Source organism: Battus philenor, unplaced genomic scaffold, assembly GCF_028537555.1.
Source record: "Battus philenor isolate CCGP_79_NKW_IND1 unplaced genomic scaffold, ilBatPhil1.0.hap1 SCAF_2, whole genome shotgun sequence".
In the NCBI taxonomy this organism is placed as follows: Eukaryota; Metazoa; Arthropoda; class Insecta; order Lepidoptera; family Papilionidae; genus Battus; species Battus philenor.
In genome coordinates, this window is record NW_027181682.1 from 10,456,747 (window position 1) to 10,474,749 (window position 18,003).

Genomic DNA, 18,003 nt, shown 5'->3' on the forward strand with positions numbered 1-18,003 from the left:
CTTATTTACAACAGCTTCCGTCTGCATTCTATAGCATTTGATGACGAATGTACTTATATAAACAGTGTATTTGCTAACGAACATTACATAGCCACAGACCGTAGCATTATTTATTTTGTTTAGAACAAATTATATAACGATCTCTAGCATATCGCATTTTAACGTTGACATGCGGTTCTTGTTAGTTATTGCTATGAATATTTTTCATTAGCTTTTTAAGTCAAATCTCACGGACGTTCATCTATCAACGATCACTATCATTATGTATAAAAGTAAAAAAATACGACAAACGCCTCCTTTTTTATTTTTCTTTATAAAAGTATAAAATATGACAAATGCTTTCTTTGTATCTATGATGAAACATTTTTGTACACGTTTTCAAACTTATGCTATTTTTAAAAACACGGCGTGCTGATTTTTCTTATAACAAAATCTTTACTGTGCAAGCATGTTCTAAGTAGTTATTTGAGAAATTGTCTCTCGAGAATTTGATACTAAATTTGCTTAAGTTGTAAAAGTGGCATTTCAAGAAATTAATTTTAAAAATAGAAGTAAATAATCGATACCGAAAAGGCTGGCAGACTCAACTCGTTTAGTACCATTACTTGTCCTGTATTGTATCTTGTCTTGTTTAAAAAATGGAACTCATTATTATAGGTATGAGTATTGCTTTATATATTTAGCTAAATCTATTTAACACATATGTTTAGATTTTCGTGTGTATTACCTAATTAATTTTCAATACTATGTTTAATCGTAACAAAAATAAAAAATACTATTTTAAAAACTAATATTTCATAACTTTTTAAAAAAAGCTTATTAAGCTCAGTAAAATTTTTTTTTACATGAGTAATAATGAAAAAAATATCAATGTAAAGCAACGTGAACCACGTATCACAATTTGGATGTGTATTATATCACCGGCAAAGAGATTTCACTTTGTTCACAGAATTACATTACATAACTCTGTATTCACCAACATCACATTGCCGGTCAGTTATTTCCTTGATAAACAATTGAAAAATAGCAAAAAGCCTGATTATATCTAGCACTAAGTTGAATATATTATTCACGTTTGATTTGACAATATTTTAATTTTTTTTTAATTGCGCGCAATTAACATATTTTTTTGAGAATTTTCGTGTAATTATACAAAATACATTGTGTGCGATTCCATATCACACGATATATTTAATTCAAAATTAATTCATTTATGTATTATTATCCAAATTCGTTTAATGTTATAATTACTGGTGTAAACAAAGATTATCACATCGTCTTGTGTGTGTTCTCTTTGTTAACGCATCGGTCACTGTCCATCCATGCTGCACAGACGTTTATAATAGCCGTGTCAGGAGGTCATCGACTGGCTCCCAATCGCTATGACATCAGTTTCACTACTTAGAATTACAAAATGCTTACTCTCTCTCACGTAACTATACAAGAGTGCTAGGTTTTACTTTATTCCATTTAAAGATTCTAAGCTTTATATCCACAGACGTGTTAAATGTCAAAACATACAAAATTGTAAGTTGTTATTTTTTTATTTTTTTATTAAGAATAGTACATTCTTTTTTTAGTAAAATACATATGCAACATAGGATAATTGATTATTGATGTAAAAGATTTAAAGAAATGAATTAATAGCTCATTTGTCACCAACACGCTTTAAAGCTTTTACGTCTTTTTCGAAGCACTCTGAATAAAGTGATAACTCTGAAATATGTTACAGTAATTTATTTTATCGATTAGAACGCGACAGGTCAATAATTTCGAGCTGTACAGAGTATGTAGGGACAGATAGTAATTAATAATTATTTCCGTCCGAATTTTGAAATTGCTTTATACGCATTACGTTACCGTACCTTTTTGACAATAAATACAACTATCATCATCATTTATGTCTTAACCAATCACCCCGTGTATGTTGTATGCTATAAGTATAACACAAATTATTAACAAAAAGTACAATTAAATAACAAATATTAATAACATAATCAATTGTATCTACACAAAATCCTGATTTATTTTATTACCATTTTTGGTAGATCGTGTAACTTACCTTCAGTTGAACATTCTCGTCTTGTCACTTTTGCAATAAATAAATTATTGTTCGATGTTCCATAAAATTAAATACATCCATTAATTATATAAAAACCTTGTACAGAAACTTCTTTTACAATTTTATTAATATCGCAATGAAATCAATCAGGAGATGCGACTATTATACTTTATTGTAACCGTTGATATGCCGATTGGGTAATATTTTCGTTACGACTACCACGAAATCACTAATTTAAAATATTGTTGCTATAGTTTTACAAGCATATTAATCTAAGGAAATAATTTACACTAATTAACAGATATCTTATACAGGTTTTCAGAAGGCGCTGGATGCAGGCAGCTTCCATCTTATTGGAAAGCTACGGAGAAGAACTATGTCTAGTAGTGGACGTCCTGACTAAAGTGATAATATCACGAGAAAGTAAGACGACAAACAGTAATTAAGTATTCGTTTATTCACTTTTTTATCCATATACTATAATTTACAGTAACCACTTTTCTACGCTATGAGAAGAATGCTAAAAGTTTCTATCAAATCGGAGCCCAATACTTAACTTCGCTATAATTATATTCTTTAATTTAATCTAGAAGGATTGTAAATGCGCCCTGACCTGAAAATTAGTCACCATTTTATTTTGACCATTTCTAGTGTTTTAAAATGCAAATTCCAACGGCGCATCGATGTACATGCTCTTGAGATAATAGACAGCTTTATTTTATTACATACAAATAAATAAAAATTAATAATTTAAAATTTTATTAATTTATTTTTATTAAATTTGTATAAACCCCTCCTCCAAAGCTTTCGTATTTTCTCTATCTTTGGCAACTTTGAGTCACCCGTGACTTTTTGTAGCCACAATCTCGTCAGCCCATCTGGCATTAGGCCTCTCACTCCGGTACCTCGTGGTTTCTTCCATTTTATAACTCTTTGTGTCCACCTGTTATCAGCTAGTCTTTTGGTTCTTGAGACAGGAACAAATAATGAACCAATGTCACTATTGGCGATGTTTGAAAATAGTGATAACTTCTAGAAACCTCTTTCATAAATCACCACTAGTATTCATAAATTATGGAGAATATATATCTATATTTAATGATAACAATCTATTTCTCGATACTACATATATAGTCTGTGGAACTTGTTTTTTTCTTAATTAACTACTATAGTCATATTTTTTGACAATATAAATACAGTGCCAAAAATATAATGACATCCATTAATATAAAGAAGATAGTGTTGATGTAAAGGTCTACGGGCCGTTTATTTTTTACTAGTAACATAATCATAGAAGTTAAAAAGTAATAAATTCCAAATCTTAACAATAGTAACCAAGGTATATTAATATAATAATATATAAATATACATTTTATATAATATAAACGAAATACTATTCATTTATACTTTACAGCCAATGGAATACATTAACTCTTGTAAAAATTCAGATTTTTTTCCTATAATTATAATTTAAAAGATATTATCAACTCTAATTGTTTGTGTTGTAAAACAATTTTCACATCTTAAAAGTAAGTATATCAGAGATTTTATGTATCATAAATAACCTTTATTGTTAGCAATTTAAAGAGCACTTTAACATAGTAATAAACTTATTATGCCGTAAGTGAAAAATTACTCATGCACTAATTAGTCTTACCTATGGAATTCCTATAATTATTATCAATTTCTAAGTAAAAAGCAGTCTTTCTAAGCTCATATCTTCAGGGTGTAATTTTGCATGTAGTTCCTAAGTTGTAACAATCGGAATTTGTAACGTTTATAATTATTAATTTAATAACAGAATAATTTTCTTAATAGTTCTCATAATCAACATAACTACTTAATTATATTTGTTACATCATTAATTATATAATGTTATATCTAGCAGTGTTAGCACCGCGGTAGAGGACTGAACTTGCGATCGCAGGTCACGAGTTCGATTCTCAGCATACGATCTGATATATAACACATTTTGTGCGTTCATTACATAGGATTGTAACTGCTCGCAAACAAGTTGTTAGAGGATGAGCAGCAGTATCCTCTGCGTACCATAATACGACACTGCGATCGCTAACTCGCTAGCCAAGCGTGGCGATGGTATGTCACCCTATAGATATCGTTGGGGAAGGCCTATATCTTGTAGTGGGTGTCTATGAACTGACACGTCAACAATAATATATATATAATATCAAACATTTTAACAACAATAATTATTAACAGCTAAATTATAAGTAGAACAATTTATGTCAGAATGATTAATATTTAATGATTCGTAAAGAAATTTTTATTTAAATTAATTATTTATTTAAAATTTACTAGAAACTTCGCCTGAAAATCAGGCTAACTTATAATGATTTAAATTTCAAAACAGTAACGAAATATAATGATAAGAAAAAATATCCTTGATATATATTTTGTAAGAAAACAAGTTCATCTTATCTGAATTATGTCGACTGGATGACCTCTGCTTGATCGATTAATATGTTAATTTTCTAATTTATTGAGCAAAGACCTGTCTCGACTCTAGACATCCAACAAAGCCTATAACTATGTCCATGATGGAAGCTATTTAAAACTCAAACAATGCATACAAATGCTATTTAAAAATAAGCTTTTAAACGTTATTTTTGAAAAAAAAATTGCATATTCTAGCCTACATAAATGTTTTATAAATTAATTTTACGAAAGATTTGTTTAAAAAATTGCTCTAACACCGAAAACTTTGGCGCTATTCATATATTATGAGAAATGAATACATTTCAACTATTTCGATGTCCTGTAATCTAAAAAAGGTGATTATTACTATTAATACTAATCACTATACTAATCATTTTTGACAGTTACCATCTTGATGCGATGTTTCGGTTTGGTTGCTATAGCTAATGTTAGAATAATTAACACATGAGTGACGCGAGCTTTGTTTTAATATTAGTAAAAAGTATCCTGATTTTAGTTTTTTTTTTTTTTGGTTAATAGGCAAGATATTTTATAAAATTCATGCGGTGCGTAGATATTTCAACGAGCTCGTTTGGCTAAAAATCGTACATATCGGCATACAGGATGATCGGATGTGTGTAAAACCTTTAAAGAAGTGAATGTATGGCACATTTGTGAGCAAACGCTTTAAAGCTTTTACAACTATTTCCAATCATCTTTTATAAAGTGATCACTCTGAAATATGTTAATTTAACTTATTATTTTCTATTGGTATGTGACATTCCAATAACTTCTGCCGGTCTGCAGCGACATATGGTCAGCAATAATTAATTTTAATATGTAATAATCCGAATTTTGTAAACACTTTTTCTAACTGCATTATAATTACGTATACTGATTGACAGAAAAAGAGCTATACATTCACCCCTTGGTATTACACCAATAACCAATCAGCCTATATATGGTAATGCTCGTTTTTTTGTGCCACACTAGTTTGCTGGAATTAAATTTATGTTATCTAAAAACAAATAAATACAAACCAAGGATATTTAAAAAAAAAAACTTCCTGGTTCGTACACTGGAACGAAAGAAATTTTATTGTACCTTTTTATAACTAAATTTCAAAAAAACTTGATGCCGTTCTAAAATTACATTATAAAAGATATATACAAATATTTATCAATATTTTACGACAAAATAAAACATTTTTTATGTTAATATTTACGTAAACCTAAATAACGAACATGAACTACAATCATAATAATTGCACTGTAAAAGAGAGCGAAGAAACACCTTTGTATTAAATTAGCTTTGTATTAGATTAGCTGAAAAATAGTCCTTGGAACTAAAAACAAATGACAAATAAGTTAATGATCAAATTAACTTAATGCCAGTGAAATTTAGTTTTTACACAGAATTTATACAAGGATTATTAATGTAATAAGAATATTGGTCCCAAATCTGTAATACATAAAATATTCACCAATCCTCACGGAACACACATCCACAAATCATTTTTCCCGAGAAAGAAATTAAAAATTTCAACATAACAAAACAAATGCTTTACATAATATACTGGCGACACTGCAGGTTTTAAAAACTGTCCAGATTAAAATATAAAAAAAAACATTAAAAATGGAACGATATCAATTTTCTTTTTTTATATATTTTCGCAAATTGGCGGCTACTTAAAATTACCGTTTCGGCGTCATTACCGTATTAAATGTGAACTTTTTTTTTCGGTCTCAATGAACAACAATATAACTATATATTTTGTACAGCTTTCGACGATGAAGCTCCATCTCGGTGTAGCGATTACAACTGGTTTTGACGACTGCTAAACGCGGAAGACAACCACTTCGTTTGCAGGCGAAGAATATATCTGTAACAAAGGGATGGATGTCTATTTTTCGGTCAATATCCGGTGACTAAAAGGCACAGTAGAACCACACGATGCCGATATTGTGTGCTCTTAAAACAACAACTACATTGTTGTCCTAGACCAACAAAATCCGAGCTAACCAAGTGTTGGTTACAGACTAATTTAACTCTCCGTCTAACTAGTAAGTATAATGCAAATAGTTGAAATTAAACAGCGCCTGAGTATCGCAGCAGTCATCGTTATTATATTTTCAGCCGCACAATGTCCACTGTTATTTATAGGCGTCTACCCTTAATCTCTACTACCCCCAAAAATTAAATCTGTACTTTTTAAAATGTCTCGAATTAAAATTGGGGCCCAAGGTAAAAGTGCGCCTCTATACAGTCAATATTTACACTTGTGTTTATTTGGGGGAATATTATGTTTCAAGAAACAGTTTTACGTTTTTAGACATTTAAAAAACTTCTATTCATAACCCAAACATCAGATGTATGGAGATGCTAGCACACCTTTCTCTTAAATTCAGTATGTGCATTACATGAGGCCAGAGTTATTTGTAAAATTTAATTAATGAAAACTCCACAATTTAAATTAAATCTATGCTTTTACTGCTCAATTAATAAGTACTATAATGATACAGATACTTATCAGTCTACATTTAAATCTTTAAGCATAATGTTTAACATGCATAGCAAGATAAAACATTATTTGATTTTTATAATCAAAACAGTTATTGCAATCAATTTAAAAATCTTTGGTTATACCCAATACCAGTCCCCGTAACATCAGTTCTTTGTACAGTGGCAATGTGTAGGCAGATTGGTCTCACAATCACACGACAAGCTTCCATATTTATTTAACCAGTGACAAGTGAGTTACCGGTTTCTCACGAGTGGGCCGCTACTAGTTCTATAATAATATATATTCAGTCTACAGATGTCACGTTACTTCAAACATAATAGGTACAAGAGATAATCATTTTTTTTATAATTTAGGTCACTTCACACTCCCCAAGTTCGAACATTTTTGAATAGTAAATAATATCAATATCCTCAAAGGTCCTAATAAAGTATATCTTTTTTGCAAAAAGAAACAGTGCAACCTTGATGCAAAAAGATTCCGGCTTCGGTCTTGTACCGTAGACCGGTCCCTAGACTTTTTATTACACTTTGCTGCACCGACTTGCACCCAATTCCTAATTATAACTATCAATTAAATTAATAAATTTTACGTAGGTACGAATAATATAAACATGATAATAATTAAATTGTCCTAAAAAGATTATTAAAAATTTACTTTTTTGTGTTGAGAAAAAAAGATAAACCATTTCTTTGCTAATTTGAATTGTGCAAAAGGCCTTAATAACTACTTCAAATAGGTAAATTGTTTGCCAGATACGGTTCATATTTAAAATATATTTATATTTGAGTACTTTGTGTACGTGCATCATATTATTACGTTTTCAGTTTTGCCAGAGTCTCATGTTATATACAAAGGCCCTATACTACCAAAAACATAACCAACTAATAGGTATATACTAACATGTCATTGCAAACAATTTACATTGTTTTAAATTACATTGCTCTACATAAAATCTGCGCGTTAAAAAAAGCTTTTATGCTCAACAAATCAACACGAGTGTCCTTGAGTTTATTTTAACAGGTTTTTGTAGCATTCCGCTTATGCCTGTTTCGAGACATCAGAACAAAATCGACAATAAATGTTTGTATCACACACATTACGGTTTATCGTATGATAGATCATAAAATAGAATGTTGCAAATTTGCTGACGATCAGGGTCACTAAATCACGTTACAGTCGCATGCAATAACCGCTTCCAATTCCACTTAATAAATTACATTTGTAACATCTGCACATTATCATAGGTTATTAAAATTATTTATTACTATATACGTACAAAATTTAAAAATAATATTGGAATTAACCAAACAAACCAAAAATTTAATATTTATTAAAACGTTTTACTTTTTAACTTTAGACCTCTAACTAAAAGCATTATCGTTAAAAATACCTTAAAATTCATTGATTCAAAAGGTAAAGGGATATTAGCTAGAGATAAGAAAATTAAAATTTTAAATGCTATAGTCAAAAATAAAAACATAAATATTGCTAAAATATTTTATTAAGATTAAGCATTATATTATAATTTAATGAAATAAATAAAGAATAAGGCAATGAGGTGTATTCGATTACTATTAATAACAACGGTTTTAATACAATATCATTACAGACAAGCAGTAAGCATAGTTTGAGATTAATAGACTAATTTTGCTAATGACTCTTTCACAATTTCTTTGGGATAATTAGGATAATAACATTTTTATTTATGTTCATTCATCTACTACAGAATCAACATTATTAGTGTTAACATTTTGGTTTGCGATTTTACAATTATTCTCAATGTTGTTCTCTAAATTTATTGTAGAGGTTACATCCGCGGAAGTAATATCAACAGCACTATTTGATTTCGACATGGCTTCATTAGCCTCAGGTACAGTTTGTGCCAACAAATTTGGTACTTCTATGGAAATAACTTCATTCTCGCTCTCTTTAGCAGACTCGGGAACTTTATTTTCTTCGAGCGGTCTAAATATTTCTTGAAGCGAAGAAACTTTTTTTTCTGTCGGAATAATCCTATTCAAGTACGTCAAAATATCAGACAAGGAAACAATTCCTATTAATTTATTCTCCTTATTAACTAGCAACAATCGATGACTTTCAGTTCTAACTATAACTTCTAAGGCCTCATACAGAGTAATACTTGAACGACATTTGTGTAACTTTTCTTCCCAGTCTTTTTTTCTATTCCTTACTTCGTTTATGGTTAGTGATAAATTTAAGTACAATTTTTCACTAACCAAATTCAAAACTTCGTACTTCGCATAAACATCTATAAGAGTGCCATTTTCGTCTAAAACAGGTAAAGCTGAAATATCTTTTTCTAACAACAGTTTGAAAGCTTCTTTAATACTAGTGTTTTCTGTTACAGAGAATATTCCATCAAATGTACCAATTTTTAAATCTAATAACGTTTTATGAAAAAAGGTCAATTCAGGGAATTCGTTCAAATACACAAACAAAAATCTTAAAATTCTTTTATGAGACAATATGTATAAAACATCTCCAGAGAATGGATCAATGACTAAAAGGCGATGGATTCTATTTTTATTTAACAAATTAATAGCTTCATGTAGCGATTGATCTGGTCCTGCGCTACATAAAGGCTTTCTTGTAGGACGTAAAATTTTCTTCCAACTATGTAGGGTATGTCGTTCCAAGTCTTCCATCGACAAATTTTCTGTTTCGAGATGAAGGAGGATTCTAATAAAATCTGTTACTGTTATCATGCCTACTAACAATTTCTTATTTGCATCCCAAAGAGGCGCTGATCTTATGCCATGAGATACTAATGTAGGAAAAGTTTTTCTTACCGGAAATTGAGTATCAAAAATTATAACTTTTGCTGATTTAGGCAGAATTTCGTAACATTTGTGATATTTAAAAAAATTTAATAAAAGTCTGGTCTTGTCTCGTCCTCCAATAGATATTTGTACAATGGATAAATACGGATCATATTTAGGTAAACCGCGAACTTCTCTAAATAACTGCTTAGCTTGCGCAGGCTCTAGTGATGCATATGAATTTTTATGGTATGTTGGCGACGTCGTTTCTATTGAAGAACGCCGAACTTGTTTCGTATGCTTCTTTTTAGTAATATCAGCAGGACATTGATTAGGTTCCGTGTGCGGTTTATTTCTAAAAATATCCATTACCCTAGTAATTGGACTAAATTTTCGTGATGATGCACCCGTAACAGTATGATAATATTTTTTATGAGAATCTTTTGATTCGCCATTTTTCTCATCTTTGGATGATTCGTCACTGTCATTTGATTTAGAAGTATTAGCCGAAGCACCCTTTACGTTCTGTATAATAGACTGATGTTTTTTAGCGTCACTTTTTCTTCTTAATCGAAATATATCAAAAATAGAACTTCGTGGACTCGAAGAAGTACCATGAAATGTTTCGTATTCTTTTTTATTTGAATCTCTTTCAGTGCTTGACGGCCTAGAAGTTTCTGCTGGTTTTTCTTTAAAAATTGAACGCACGTGGGGCCGTTGAGATTCTACACCACGAGTGCCAAAATGTACTGTGTGCACATTATTTCGTGCAATACTTTCGGAAGTAGTTTCATTCTCGTTAGATGTAGATAGTGTTGTGACGACAAATCTCTTCTTATCACCAACCACAGTTTGGTTATCTTGCTGCATCTCAATTTGGTTTCTTTTTTTCTTATGTTTTTGCTTTGATTTTCCATGTTTAGATGGCGACTCCGATGTTGCAGATTCATTTTCTAGTATTGGGTCCATATCCAAATGATACTACATTTAAATAAACATTTAATACCTACTTCATGTATCATTATCCAGAAGTGAAGGCTGTGACACCTGAAAATAAAAACAACAATCGAATTAACCTTTGGGTGTTCAAATGTTAATTTTTTTTCAGAAAATATTAATTTATTAATAACTCGTATTCCCTCTGTTTATTTTATATCAGTAAAAATATGTTTCTTAGAATCTCGATGGAGTATCCGTTACGAAGTTGATATCTTTTGTAAAAGAAGTTAACAGTAGCAGACAAATATTATTATGATGCACTTTAAAACGTTCATAACTTAGGTAACACAGGGCCGTGATTCACACTATAGTGATACCAAAACCGCTGTACCGCATTTAAGACCATCGCGACGAGTTGGGGGATAAGGAAACAAATATGTTGTATATAAGTATATACGTTGCCGTCCTGAACGTAGATGCGGCAGACTGACTAAACCGTGCGGCCCATATGGGGTGGTACAGCGGATTCGGTAGATATTTTATATTTCAAGTGGGTCAGCGCAAACATAAAACAGTATAAGTTTCGTATTTCAAAACCCTGGCTTCACAACATGCATCACTTTGCAGCAGTTTAAAACCTCGCATTTTCTCGTCTCTTGTAATAACAATGTCGTTTGATTTTAATTATTAACAAAAATATTGACACCACAACATTTTATGTACCTAACGTTTTTTTGTACATTAAAAACTAACAGAACTAACATTTCGTGTATGCTTTAAAAGTACACGTGGTATTACTAAAAATGTACTGTCTATCCAAGTTGTCGGTGTAGTAACAATGTCATAAATACTAACGAGTTATTTCTTTTGTTATTTTTATTCGAATGAAACGCTAACTACGCGACTAGCGAAAAAGCTAATTTTTTTAAAGGAACATAATAAACCAAATAAGTGAAGAATGCGACAAATTTAATATTGCTATTGCCCAACAATTATGAGACATCTTTTTTCCATTTGCTGTAATTAAGTGTACGTAATGTATAATTTAATTAGTTTACTGATAGACTTCATGAAGCATCACAAACAATAAGCTCTTCCCTTCTAATTCCGTAACGGATAACTATGTTGTGTTTAGTTTGTTCATTAATAACAATTTATTTTAAATGAATTCAATTAACTGAATTTTTTATACAATATATAGGTACTTAAATTAAAATTACATAACAGAATAAAACGTATACAAAAACCATGCCTATAAAAATAAAAATAATCATTTTATCGAACGTAAGGTTATAGTGTTGCTAAGCAACGTGATGAGGTAACATTCTGCAGCTTTTCAATGCACCATTTTTTTTATTTTTACGGCACTAATTATATTCCACTGCTATTTACTTCAATATTTTTTACTCTCATTGACTTTAATTGTTCGTTGATTTCAACACGAATAGTAAAAGATATTCACTGAATACACGTTAAACTCCCACCTAATCAATACTTCGAGAAGATGCGGAAACGTCATTTTGTACAAGGGAACGAGTGAGCGACATACCTGATTTGTACCGGATAATCATCTTCTTTTAAATAATACCAAGAACGTATTCACACTAAAATGAGTTTTAACAAACAAAATAGATTAAAATTAAAACATTTCACTAGGGTTGCGAAATATTCACGCCGGCGTGGTGCGCCATGTTGTTATATGACGGAAAGGTTTTCAACGACATCTGCCGGCGGGTGGGTTAGGTTTTAAAAGAAATTTGCGCGAAAGGAAACGTTGAAACATTTCCTTATAATATATTAACGAATTCTTGTTAAGCAGTTGTTCTTTTATAATTCTTCTTCATTATAAAAAAATATGAATGTTAATGTTAGCATTAAACATATTTGTAATATTTTGATATTGTGAAAAAAACCACCCTGTTTAAATAAACGTACATTCATTTATTATAAGTACAATGGATTATGGACCCTGAACCATAAACGTACTTTGTATACGTTAAATAAAATTGATTATACTTTTAGTAATTAATTACCAATATTAAAACGGCGAGTAAAGTGAGGGTTGAAAATAGATCTTAGGAATGTATTCAATAAGTTTGAAATTGCGGTGATTAATAAGAAAGGAATATGTATAACCGTATAAACTAAAAAAGTATTTTTTCACTAAGTTAAGATTATCGTTTTGAGTAAAGATTAGCGTTTTTGTTTATGCAAATTAGTAAATATTTATGTTTATGTATGAACAATATGATTGAAATTTATTTTAACCCAAATATTATTTTAATTATTAACATTTTATAGAAAAAGACTACTATAATAGAGAATAACAATGTTGATAATTTATTATAATCTCGAATAGAAACTAAACGGAATATTTGAATACTTTTTTCTTTCATTGTCGTATAAAAATAAAGAATTTTTACTCCCGAACATCTAAGAGGTCAATTATTATTAGGAATTATAAATAGAATTTAACCATTTACGCAATAATAACGAATAAGCTAAGTGAAAGCTAATCATTTAATATACAATTATCGTATAGTCGACAGCAAAAGGAGGTCTAAATTTAGATAAAACTTTCCAGAAACAACGCGCAGGCGCGATGGACAATGACGTAACATATCGTCATAAATCTGTGACGTCTCGTTGCGCAGGTAAACGATGACGTAGTCAGCACGAAGAGGGAGAGAAGGAGGGAATCGCGATCGATACCCTTATGATGTTAATAATAATATTCGATGAAAGCAGTGACGCTCGAATAATGATCGTACGGGAGTAGACGGCCTTTCAATATTGCACGGGTCGGTGGCTCACGCGTGAGACCTACTAGCACTATTTGTAACAAATACATAGGTCAAACGTTTATCTGGGAGCTAACAAGTTGTGACATTCTAACGTTTACTTATGAACGATGAACTGGACCGTTGGACCGTAGCAGATTGGTCTATAACGCATTTGAAATTTGATTGTAGCTATAATCTTAGCTAATATAATACTAAACACTTTACCGTATCATCGCGGCATACCATAATACAAATTTATCTACATATAAATTGGTAAAAAGATAATAAATATAACTCTCTATTTTTACGACGATTATCGCTTCTAATATCTAGTCTAGTTAGCTTCTCTTGGGTTCGGTTCAGTTATTATTTATTTTTAAAATCTCAACTGAAGTTCCTGTTCTCTATTTATTAGAAAAAAATTCGTAGGAATTTCAAGTAAAATTAAAAAAAAAATCTAAAATTCCTCCTGAATTTTCTTTATATTTATTATAAATAATTCACGAAAACAATTCATGAAATATTTATACATGTTCGTTTTAGTTGTTCAGTAAGTTTCTTTACATAGAGAAGAGTTAGCAGCCGAGTGGACATATTTATATCTTCTCTATCAATTATATTATATATATCAAAAAAATAGGTGTCTTTTTGTATTTGTTATATAATTTATGTTTTTAAAAAAATAATGATATTACTCACTTAACAAGATAATATTCAAAATAAACCTTAACGGAACTAAAATATAATAAAACCATTCCTTTATTCTTTGGCGAGGCAATTGATAAAATTAAATAAAAATTTCTAACTGCAAAGTGAAAGGTGAAGTAAGATGGAACCAAATAGACATTTCATACAACAGTTAAACTATCGTTAAAACATCAATTTTTTACAATTATGCAATGACGCCCAGATATGGTGCCGAGCGGCCACAGACGACAAATATTTATGTAAATAATTCGTAAGAGAATTACGAAGTCTTGCTTTTTCAACTAAAATATGCACAAATTTGTTGATATTCATGTTACGGTAATATGTACTTTATGCGTGTACCCAGCAAACTAAATATTTCGCGCTTGTTGCATTACCAGCATCACAGAAGTTGCGTATCAAGAATATTACGAGTATACTACTTATTATTTATTAACTTACATCGAACGTTAAAAGAATTTGTAAGGATTGAATGATGTATGAGGTAAAGATAACTATTAATGAGGACGTTGAATGTTTGCGAATGACCATACTCAAATCACGGTGTAGTAATCCCAGTCTTTGCGATAAATAATTCTTGTGTACTTATCTACGTAATACCACAGATAAGATACAAATCGCTTTCGAGACATCAAAGTGTTTTAAAAATTAGCTCTTATTTAAGAAAATTTTACCTCTCAATGTACATTCAAAAATGCTAGTTGTTTTAAAAATTAAATGAAATTATTCGCGTTAAAAGAATTAGGAACATAAGAACACGAATAGAATATATATGAGAGAATAAAGATTATCAAGTGAAACCTGTCATTATCATTGTTAGAGAGTATTATAAACAGTGTCCTAAATTTAGTTAAACTATATATGAAATCTATTAAAATTATGGAACTTTTTAACTCATAGATTATTTATCAAACTTGTTATACAAGTAATATAAAAATATGGGTTAAGATCTATATATTTGTATCGTTCATTCAGAAATTGCAATTTTCTTTCGATTAATTTCTTAATATTGTCAGATTTATTAATTTGTTTGCTAATATTTTATGTACGAGTACTCTCTACCAAAGCTATTTTCAATTATAAGAGCATAATCGACTCGCCTCTTCATGTGATTGATACCCCTCTCGAAGACTAGTCCTATCTATTGAACTTATCGTTAATACTTTAAGTATCTTCTCATATTATGAATTTGCTATTACATGCGAAATCTTGACGAGATCGGCAAGGTGCTTACTTTAAGATTATAATGCGACCAAGGTTTTAAAATAGAAAAGAGATACAGTATTGGATCGCGTCCGTTCACGACAACATGAAACATAATAAATTTATCTTTTGATAAGTAGCAGCTAAATTGCAATCAACGCTGTATACCGAGACGGCTTCTTGAGAAAGAAATATTTTATCAGTAAAATAAATATTTTGTAAATAACGATAAAATATAATTTCGACATGTGTTCTATGTACAAGAATTTTGTTTTTTAAATATGTTTTCAGCTTTTACATCACAATAATATCCCCGTCTGTGAATACAAACAAATGTTTACCAACAAAAACTATTCCAAATTTTCTGCATTTGCTTAAAAACTGCCATTTAGGAGAATGTTCGACATTTTAAAACATTATTATAAGTACATAGAAGGAAGAAATTTTTTTTAATATTAATAACGCTCATAAAATATGGAAGTTAAGTTAGATTCGTAGGCTAAAGAATTTGATGGCAATAATATAAAAAAACTAACCGATTAAAAATTTACATGTTATCTGGGCCAATCGCAAATCATTAAAAACATGATTTAAAAATAATCAGTTCATTACTAACCGATAATTATTTTCAATGCCGAGTAATCATTCCTTTATCATTTTTATATTTTGCAGCGAAAATCAACCTTATGTGAATCTAGTATTGAAGGTCGCCCTTTGCGATTCACGAAAAAGTAGCAGATTTAGACCGCCAAACACTAATTTAACTTCTGTTACTTTAACATGTGACAATGAAATGGAATATTATAGGCCTAATGAGATACAGAAACATAATCATAACATTGAACATTCCTAACATTGATAATGTGTACAAAAATATTGATTGCCCGGCACTGATACAACTTTTGAACCTGCATTTTATAACATAACCTCAAAATATCTTTGCCGTTCGCTCTCAACCTATTAATTAGACTTACTTATACTTACAATAGATATCATTAGATCGAACTCCTCTCGCACCGACTATTTATGAACACTGCATACACGCACACACTTGCAAAGTGCATCGTGCACTCAATACTAAACGATAGTTTTGCGTGCGTTGGTATTGAATCTTAACACGACTAAACAATTCACTGAATGCTCGTACAGACGTGTAATATGGCCACTGGGGTAGTTATTGATGAAACCACTGTTTTGTCAGAAGGGACCGCCATGCCCAATTAGTACAATTTACAGTCAGTCGCACACAGCGTTGAAATGTAAGCGCTGACGGCATCGAAACGAGCCAGTCAGTGTTCACGCTATAATTCTCTTGCGGGCCGCTGATGCCGCTGCGTTCACTCAAATATGAGCCAGCGCACGCACACACGCGTCCAACTAACACACTTATCGATGGATGCGTATTAAATACACAGAGAAGCGATTTGCGGCATGCGCTTGCGTCCGATATTTAATAAATATGTTATCAGCTACATACGTGATCATTTGTTAAAGTAAATTTTAAGAATTTTATTTAGTTTCAATTATAATTTCATTAATTTTGATACTTAATAATACATTGATGTATATCTTTTATGATAAAATATCTTTCTTTGGTAAATTTAACAATTTTAAACATAACATTTATTCTCACATAAATATAAAAAACGTAATATTTCATTTCTTACTGGTTGTAGTCATATTAAAAAATATATATTTGTATATTATAAAGTAATGATATAAATAACCTAATTACCTGATAGGATTGAGACCTCCCAAAAAAGAGGTTCAGGGTAAGTCAAAAATTAAGATTTATTTATTTATTCCGAGATCCGTCACAGATTATTCGGTTCAGGGCTGCTTCAGGCTCATCGCTTTAATATAAAAGATTAATGATATATAATGCGATTGAAATATAACACAAACACTTATTTTCATTTACTCCGATGTGAAATAAATATGTATGGTACCTACTATGGACATAGAATACAAATTTGCAAAATACAGCCACTCGAAAAAAACATTTACTGCAAATATCGAATATCAAAAATCGTTCTACTTATGTAAAGAAAAATAAATAAAACCAATGAAAAGTCTTTGAATATGTTTGGATCATCTTGCACTGTCCCTTGCATTTTTAAGACAATCTTGATAAAAATGAATAAACTGACTAACAAAATTTAATATACATAGCGGCTTTTTCTATATCTTGTAGACATATACAAATTGTTTTTAACATTCTGTCCCGATTATATTAGCGTTCGAACAGATAAAACTCATTTAGCCTATTATCTGTTTTTTATTACCAAATGATCTCCTATAATAATCGTCTCCGATTTAAATTGAGTACTGTAAGACAGATTGATATTAAATCTAACTATCAAACTAAGCTCGAAAAAGAAGAAATTTTTTTTATGAGACTATATAATATGGTATGTAAAAAGACATTAATTAGTGTGTCACAAGAATGGACAAAGTTTATATCCGAAAACGAACAATTGCTAGTTATTTAAAGTACATACTTTATTTTGTCTCTTCGGGGAATCGTACATGGATTACTACGAAAATAATATTAATACTATTGTTTTA

General features: G+C 30.3%; 1 protein-coding gene across 2 annotated transcripts; it reads right to left on the minus strand.

Annotated features, from left to right (window-relative positions):
- Window positions 1-8,578: 8,578 nt before the first annotated feature.
- LOC137922204 (5'-AMP-activated protein kinase subunit gamma-3-like) lies at window positions 8,579-16,724 on the minus strand. Of its 2 annotated transcripts, none has more exons than XM_068765123.1 (2): window positions 16,420-16,724; window positions 8,579-10,849 (listed from the first exon to the last, which is right to left on the minus strand). In XM_068765123.1, the coding sequence occupies exon 2, from the start codon at window positions 10,769-10,771 to the stop codon at window positions 8,732-8,734; it is 2,040 nt and encodes a 679-aa protein (XP_068621224.1). In that variant the 5' UTR covers window positions 10,772-10,849; window positions 16,420-16,724; the 3' UTR covers window positions 8,579-8,731. The 2 variants fall into 2 exon arrangements, with proteins under 2 accessions (XP_068621224.1, XP_068621225.1); XM_068765124.1 differs by lacking the exon at window positions 16,420-16,724 and adding an exon at window positions 12,291-12,322.
- Window positions 16,725-18,003: the final 1,279 nt, after the last annotated feature.